This window comes from Cicer arietinum, chromosome 4 (assembly GCF_000331145.2).
Source record: "Cicer arietinum cultivar CDC Frontier isolate Library 1 chromosome 4, Cicar.CDCFrontier_v2.0, whole genome shotgun sequence".
Lineage (NCBI taxonomy): Eukaryota > Viridiplantae > Streptophyta > Magnoliopsida > Fabales > Fabaceae > Cicer > Cicer arietinum.
This window is the reverse complement of record NC_021163.2, coordinates 59,217,778-59,226,477: the sequence shown is the minus strand read 5'-3', so window position 1 is coordinate 59,226,477 and position 8,700 is coordinate 59,217,778. Positions and strand designations below refer to the sequence as shown.

Genomic DNA, 8,700 nt, shown 5'->3' with positions numbered 1-8,700 from the left:
TTTTTTTAATATGAAGCCTTTTTAAGCCTATAATAATATGTTAGTGCAATTATTAAATTTTCAAAAAATAGGTTTTAGACATTTGTAAAAATATAAAATCATTTATTAAATTATTATAATTGATATGGATAATATTTCATTCTAATTGATAATAAAATCAATTGATTTGATATTTGTTAAGGCAGTATTAATTTTCTAGTCAATAAAAAAAAAAGACTATTAATTTTAAATAACATAGTTGTAGACAATATTGATTTGTAACTGAAGTCTTCAAAGTTTTCAAAACAACTAGTGAGTAATTTCCACATGACAACTAAGTGGAAAACAATCATACCTCATTCTTTTCTTCTTTTTTCCTATTAACTAATTAAAGTCTATTTGTAATAAGCCTTATTATTAAATCAAATACATTACCCAAAACTGGTGTTTCTACATTGAACCTAAACTCAAGAAGACGGATGCCACGTGAAAAGAGAACCACACTCGAATTCAAAGGTTAGACAAAATTCCCTCTTATGCTCCACAAAGATGATAGCAGCTGCACAAATATAAAGATTTTGTAGCCTCACAAAATTCTTTCTACTCATCCTCATCGTCGTCTTCTTCGGGAGCTTCTTTTAGCCACTACATACAAGACAAAATTAATGGCTTACATAAGAAAGTAATGCATCTCATGGGATAGTTGTGAAGAAGCAAGCCACATAACATAGTTTTAAAAGTGTGTAAAAATAGACGTAGACACTCACTTGAATTAATTTTTGGGCTTGTTTAACAAATACTCTATCCGACTCATCTGCGTCTTTCTTCTCATCTTCCCAACTCAAAATAGCATCTTCTTCTATGATATCTTCATTATACATGTAATGCAAAATCTGAGGAAGTCCAATGTAGTGTATGATTTGTATCTCCATTCAATACAAAACTCAACTTTCTGACACGCATACCAACTGAATAAAGATTAACCAGTAAAAGATAAGCATACCTTTGTGAACAATGGAGCATACTCTTTAGCAGATTCCAAACACATTTCTTCAAATTTTAGAATAACTTCAATCTGGAGTAATATTATTGAAGGTATTAGCAGAGGGCAGACTATTATAATTAAGTAATGGGAATAGAGTAGTATAATCTAAAAAAGGCTTCAAAATAAAAATAATGCAATCGGTAATTCTTAAAATTAAAGAACATGAGTAACTTGAGCAAGGAGAGATAATTGACAAGTGCACCTGCTCGTCCATATCATTCAGATAAGATGTAAGAACCTTTTTCCATTTTGTAAGTATAGCCTCAACATTTTGAACCAAGCTATCTGAAAAATTCATCCCAGACCAATCAGAAAATCAATCACTAAGCAACACTAAGAATACAAAACAACCAACATATTTAACAAGTGTTAGAAGTAAAAAAAATGAACAGGAAAGATTAATAAGATCATCATGTGACAATAGAAAAACGGATGAAAGCTCACCAGCTGAACTATGGGGCATGTCTACAGCATACTTCATCATTGCATAAAATAAAGCTCCAGCACAGTCAGCAGCTATCTTATTGTATGACAACCTAACAAATAAAATCAATGTTTCTATCAATTAGTTCCCCACTGAATGTCACCATATAAAAACAATCAAAGCATATGATGAGAACACCAGATATATATTTCTAACACGTAATTTGATGAAAATCAGATGAAATGGAAAGGGTATCATGCAGTATACACTCAACTTCAAATAATAGACATAAGTATATTACATACTTCAAAGAATTGACCTCTAAAGTCAAATGGTTTTCTTGTATGTTTTCATGCACAGCCCTGAGAAAAGTTGCTTCAACCTGCAAATGATGGATAATTAATAATCTGATATCCACAAAATGCAACCAATGTAAGTTTACATGTCAAAATCTTAACCTCTTTATCAAAGTCATCTCTTGAATCGTCATTATCATCGTCATCTGAATCATCATTAGAATTAGGTATCAGCTCCCCAGAAAGTGGAAGGTTCTTGCCATCGTGAATCAACTCCAGTTCATCTTCCATAGCTTTCACTGCCTCCAAAATTTTATCTTCAGTAATAGGTGCCACTGAGTGCCTCCACTCTTCTTCATGGCCTCCTTCACATTTTGGCCAAACATAACCAACCCCACCGAAACCTAGCTGATCAATAAAAGAAAGTAAAATAAGAAACAGTGAACTCCCTATAGAATGAAATTTTTATCAATCAAATCACAGGATGTATCTACTACAACCATTTTCATGGTCCAGCTGAATTGCTCCCAAAAAACACTCATGATGCAAGGAAAAAACAGGGATCACATAACAAAATCCACAAAGAGCTGAATTACAACAAGCACACAGCGAAATGGAAGCTATCTCCTCTCACATCAATAAAGGAAAAACAGTTTTAAAATAAGAAGTTTCAGTGTAGAACTGTTGAACACTATTAAGTACATTAAGCAATAATCTCTGGAGTGAAAGAAAAATGATTTGGTGGCGATTATCAAACAGGTCCTTGTTTTCCTCCTCATTCTATTAGTTGTGAGATAATCTAGTAATAAGTTCATTAAAGGCTTAATCTGCCCACAAACAAGTTGAGAATGTTCAAACAATGGTCAACATAAATTAAGAAGCTTTCTCGAACAAACCTCTGAAGCAGGGATAAAATGTGTATCCAACACTTTGGAAGCAATCACTCCATCTGTCTTATCCACTGTGCTAGTGATGGCTGCATAAATGAAAATGGTAATTGAAAGGTATATATATATATGCATTCACCTATCCATAAATAAATAGTAAAAAGATAATTAAATTTACTTACAACTCAATGGAGGATAGCCCAAAAATCATGTGATGTATTTTTTTAGGACTTACTTTTTATTAAATATCAATTACAGATTGTTACCAGGTAAAGATCTCAATATTATTAGCGGGCCAACCCGTCACCGCCCCGTTTTTTTCTGCGGGTTAAGTGGACCAACTTGAGTGGTAAGGTCCAAAACATCAACTCGCCCCCGCCTAAAATAATGGGTCAACCTTGGTTGACCCGGCGGATTTACATCATTTTGCCACCCTCGCAATCAACAACAGTTTGATCAAAACACTAGAAAAAATTGTTTTTCAGAACTGTGGCTAATACAATAATCAAATTCTTTACATGAAAGGGCATGCATCAAAGAAATTCATTCCAATCAAAAACATTTATATCAAAGATTCAGTGACTGCACCCAAGTATCTCTTTTGAATATTATCAGAATTAAGTCAAGTCTTTTAAAATTAAAACATCTATTCAAGCTCAAAACATCCATTTGAAGAACTAGGTACCTCCAATTCAATTATAAGGAAATAAATAATAGGTGGCTATAGCATTGCCTTTGGGACCTGAACAGTTTTTCTCATTATTATTGTTAACTGCCAGGCAATATTTCATATGCTAGCAGTATCTCATTTCCAATAGCTAATTATTTAACTCAATAATATAATAGGAGAATAAAGGATGTCATATATTGTTTAGAGCATAGTTAACAGTTTTATGAAAATTCAGCAATACCACTAGTACTATCAGCATATTCGAGCTCTTCATCGCTATCTTCCTCAATTGGCTGCTGTAGTAGAGAAACATGTGAATAAGCAGGAACAACAAACCCCTGCCCAACTACAACCTGGAAGCACAAAAGAAAACAAAGTCCTTATATTTCCATCTCGCAAAGAATAACTGAAAAAGTGTATTTTATGTTTCCATCTAATGGCAAAAACAGAAATAAACAAGCAAAGAGAATTTTGCAAACATCTTAGTTACACTTAGGGTCATGAAGCATGAAAATGAATCACTAGATTAATATATGTACAGCACCAGAATGAAAGTATAGATTCTTAAATGGTATACAGTACTGGACACAAACCTTAAAAGACAATACAACACCAGGTTCCAGAACAGATCCTGATTTCATAATCACCCCATCACATACAATGGCATGCCTAAGTTTACAGCCATCTTCTATGGTGACATTGTCCCATATATAGCACCCCTCTATGAGTACATTTGACCCAATTTTACATCCTTCTCCAACAACAGATTTTAAAATCTTAGTGTTATTGCCAATTTTGGTGCCAGATCCGATAACAGTGAACGGGCCAATAACAGCTGATTGTGATTGCGAAATTTCTGAAAAGGGAGAAAATAATTTTGTCAAAACATTAAATAAATCCAAATAGGTGAAATTAGTTTTAACCCAGCAATCCAATATTTACTTGATGATTAAATCATTCGAAAAACCTAAGTTTACAGGAAATGAACAACAACGTGAATTAAGCAAACATAATTATTAATGAAAACTAGACAAGCACGCCATATTATCATTTAATGATACAGACTTTTCACCAGCACTCCCAATAAACACCGTACCTGAGCCACGATATATTCCTTGTCTTTCAAGCTTAGTAGCTGTGTTGCCAATATTCATAATATCTGGTACCAGTGGATATGTCCATCTATGAATTATATCCTTGCTGACAGTGTCATAGCTTCGGAAATTATCAATCCTTGCAGCATAATCCGAGCGGATTTCATGAACAAAAATTTGGTATCCCATTATCTGAAAGAAATATATGGTTATGTTCCACAGAGGAATATATTGGAAACATAAATGACAAACTTTTATTTTATACCAAAGATTTAAGGACATGTGAAAGAAACACGTAAGATATGTTTATAAGCCCGTGTGTCTCCATAAATTGTTGAAAAAGTGTCACAGGATAGATGTACAGTTTATTATTGCAGACATGGGATAAATACAAAATAGCATTCAATCTTTTAAATGTTCTCACAAACAGGGCACCTCAGAAGGAATGTAAGAGATAAACATGTAGATCTTTTTCACGCAAAAAAGAGGTGATAGTTTTTTCCATCTATCAAGGATTTAAGAAGAACTTCTGAAACAATAATGCATGTGAAAGATAAATTACATCATCAACAAGCAGTCCCTTGACAAAATGACGCCGGAGATGTTGGTAGTCAAAATTGTCTGTAAATAAGCTAAGGACTTCTGGCGAGCAGATGTCAATGTAACAATCCTGCAGAAAATTTATTAAGGTTTTTAATCAGACGAGAGATATGACCAAACAGAGTAGCATTAATAGAAAAGCAACAATAACTAGTTCTGTAACCAACTAACAATAAACTTAGGTTAATAACACATCATTAATTGAGAATCAATAGATCGTTTCATTTCCAATCATGAGGTAAACATCAAAGGAATCATTAACTGATCCAGAACGAAACTGTAAGTTTTTTGTCATGGTCATGAACACGTGCATTTTGTCCAGAAATAAGTTTTATAGTTCTTTTAAGATTATGTAGCAGCAACCCAATTCTTCTTTAGCATGAAGTTAACCTGAAAGCAAAGCAGAAAGATCTGAAAAAACGGGTTCAACCTGCTTGTCATGGTGCAGAGAGAGGGAAGGATTATCAGCAAGCAATGAATTTTCAAGATGTAGAGTGCCTTTTGAATAGTCTGCCTTATCCTCATAATACAAAAGTTGCTTGGTATTAGGATCAATAGCCATGAAAATTTCATCAGTACCAAGTCGAGACTGATGAATAGCTGGATTAGTTTTTGACCGTTTGATAACCATGGTCATTACAGCCTTACTATCTTTCTTCTTCCTTTCTTTATGTTCTAAAAGTGCCTGAGTAAGTGACATGTTGCTTACAGTATCTCCGCTGATAAGGACAAAGTCTCCTTGTATCTTCAAAATAACAAATTATTCAAAAGTGTTACTACACAAAACTTGGTCCAAATGAATTAGTAAAAGTATGAAAAGTAACTACATTAATAATCACTACTCAGACAGTCACAACAACAGAATGATGAGTAAACAATAGTAACTAGTTTTAATAATGCACCAAATCATATAAACAATTACTATGACACATTTAAGGTTTTGACTTTTTCTTTGTTCCTTTACAAAACCTATATGCATACAGAAGTTTCCATCATACAGCTATGCTACTACTAGTAATAAAACAAACAAGGAGAGGTGAGAATGGCTTGTTATCTTATACAACACCAAAGTCTGATTATTACAAATTTACAACAAAAAAGACAATTCAATTGTAAGTAGACCATAACCTTTTCTAGACTGCGAAGTAGTTAGGGATCTTTACACGTAAGAAGGCGCCTCTTTTGAAAATCTTGGAAGCCCAAATACTTCAAAAATAAAAAAGTATCGGTGTCTGACACGTATCCAATACTGATATGTGTCTGATACGTACCCAAAGAATATCCAACTTTTTTGTTCTTTCTAGAAATGTTTCTCTCAATACTTCTCAGATACATCTCCGATGCATCTTATCAACTAACGACACTATTGTCATCCAGATAGGATACATCTTACTAACTAAAGACACAAAATTGAATGTTTTTTGTGGCACATTCTGTTAGGAACCAAGATGTTCCAAAGTTGACAGTTTACTCTAGAAGGAATAAAGACCACTAAGTGTAAGTGGCAGTTAGTAGTTAAACGGGAGAAAAGCTGACAGTTAGTAGCCGTTAGATGGAGGGGAGTTAATAAATACTGTTGTACCCAATGCTTGGGATTCATTCATTCATTTTGAAAAGGGAAATTCTCCTTTGGCATCGAAATCCCAGCGGGTGTTTCTTTGGTTCTCTCTCTCGTACTCTTTCTCTCAAATCTGATTTTTTATTCAAACGACCTAATACATTGATAGTAGAAAGAATATATTCTGATATGGGTGGAGGAAAGATATGTAGCAATGCCTACTTGTTATGATGACAACTACCTGTGATCATCATATGTTGACTACTTATATATTTATGTATTAATGAGCAATTAGTAATGTGATTATGTGAATGCCTTTTGTTAACATATCGCAGTTGTGTCATATCTTAGTTTTCAAAATAGTCTCTTCAATCCTTCAACCTATAGCGTATTGTACTCTGATCATACTATCTATCCAGTCTTCTAAGCCAAAAACCAATTCTGAGTAAAAACAGAATAACCACTGTTCAATAAAAATTTCTAATTCTAATATCAATTTTCTAAGTTTTGCAATATATGCGGATACCAGTATAGTATATTTACAAATCCAGTAACTTTTCCAAGAAATTGAAATTATAATTGAAGAATGAAATGAAGATAATACATACCACATTGCGCTCGTATATAACACGCAGTGCATCTCCAGCACTAACAGAATTCTGTGACTCAATAGTTGTTACAGTAAAATTAGGTTGAGAAAGCCACTCAGATTTCTCCAAATAGTTAATGACCTGCTTCGAATGAGCACAACAGAAAACAAAAACCTCTTCTACACCAGCTGATTCAAGCCATGTCAATGTGTAATTTATCATCGGAACATTCACTAGTGGCAAAAGCACCTTATAAATCAACAAACAAATATATCAACAACAAAAAAAAACGAAACAAAAATGGAGAATCAATGAGAGAAGCAAATTGATTATTACCTTGGGGCGTTCAAGTGTGATAGGTCTGAATTTAGTTGTGAAACTGTCGGCTAAGAGAATAGCTTGCAACGGAACACGAACAAGTTCGTCGTGGTCCTCTGAAACTGAAACCCTAGCGGCGCTTTTCTTTGGTGCGCCCATTTTTACTTTGATTCTTTTGTGTTACAATCAATTCAACAAAGCAATTCACTGATTACTGATGTAGACAAAGCTTTTCGGGCCAAGGAGAGGGAATGTAGCTGCGAAGGGTTCTTAGAAGAAGCAAAAGGATTTTTTTTTTTTTTTTATTTTGGAAAAAAGGAACAACTATTATTTTATTTTTCATTTAATTATATATTTAATATTTTTATTTTAGATAAATCACAAAAATAGTTATTTTAATTTATCTTTTTTTACTTTTGATTTTTAAACTTAATTTTAATTCAAAATATAACGAAGTATTTTTTTTAAGTAATATCACACCATTTATAATAATAAATTTGATGTATACTATTTGCACTACTAAATTTTGAAGTATGATGTAGTTTAAATAAAGAAAAATAATAATATTTTAAATTTTATACTAAAATTTTATTTAAAATTAAAATTAAAGAGAAATAAAATAAGAAAATTATTTTTTTAATTCAACTAAAATAATAAAATTTAAATTACAATTAAATATTTATTTTTTAGCAAAAGATTTTTTTTCATACCTGTACCATTTCGTTAGAATTTCAAGAATGAACTGTCCCTCTCTTTATTTGACGGAGTTGTTACGAAATAATAGTATATTGTATTATGTTGTTTGGAAAATGCTTGATTCTACGAATAAGTCACGAACATACGAACCACGTGTAATGTTTCGGTTTTTTTTCTGTTCTTTTTTTTTTACTCGATCTTTTTCTATGTTTTATTCTATCTAAAAATAAATTAATCCAAAGAAACAGGGGAAGCAATGAACCCAATCGGTGCCTAGGCTTTTTGTCACACTAACAATTATCAATTTGGATTACCTCACAATGATAATTTCTTCATTCATTCTCTATGTGTGATACTGTTGTTTAAAGTTTATCAAACTCAACTTATTTATCAATTTTGTAAAAATAAAAAATTAGCACTCAATTTTTTTTTTGTGAAGTGGTTCATTATAGAAAATATTTCTTCAAAACTTTTTGAAAGTATTCCAAAGTATTTTTTGGGATTTTTTCTTATATATTTTTTGTTTAAAAATTTAAAATACTC

At 32.3% G+C, this 8,700-nt stretch overlaps 1 protein-coding gene across 1 annotated transcript; it reads right to left on the bottom strand.

Moving 5' to 3' along the window:
- Positions 1–203: 203 nt before the first annotated feature.
- Positions 204–7,752, bottom strand: LOC101514912 (uncharacterized). The gene is made up of 15 exons (XM_004498526.4): positions 7,480–7,752; positions 7,162–7,392; positions 5,426–5,740; positions 4,958–5,065; positions 4,398–4,587; positions 3,895–4,157; positions 3,543–3,654; positions 2,641–2,720; positions 1,907–2,152; positions 1,754–1,830; positions 1,469–1,560; positions 1,227–1,309; positions 983–1,054; positions 747–872; positions 204–624 (listed from the first exon to the last, which is right to left on the bottom strand). Exons 1-15 carry the CDS (start codon positions 7,618–7,620, stop codon positions 580–582), a joined length of 2,181 nt encoding a protein of 726 aa, XP_004498583.1. The 5' UTR covers positions 7,621–7,752; the 3' UTR covers positions 204–579.
- Between the last annotated feature and the right edge of the window lie 948 nt (positions 7,753–8,700).

Coding starts and splice junctions, on each gene's coding strand:
- LOC101514912 (XM_004498526.4), bottom strand. CDS start 7,620: ATGGGCGCACCAAAGAAAAGCGCCGCTAGGGTTTCAGTTTCAGAGGAC. Junction 1,561..1,753: donor TTAGAGGTCAATTCTTTGAA/GTATGTAATATA, acceptor TTTATTTGTTAG/GTTGTCATACAATAAGATAG. Junction 1,055..1,226: donor TGAATGATATGGACGAGCAG/GTGCACTTGTCA, acceptor ATATTACTCCAG/ATTGAAGTTATTCTAAAATT.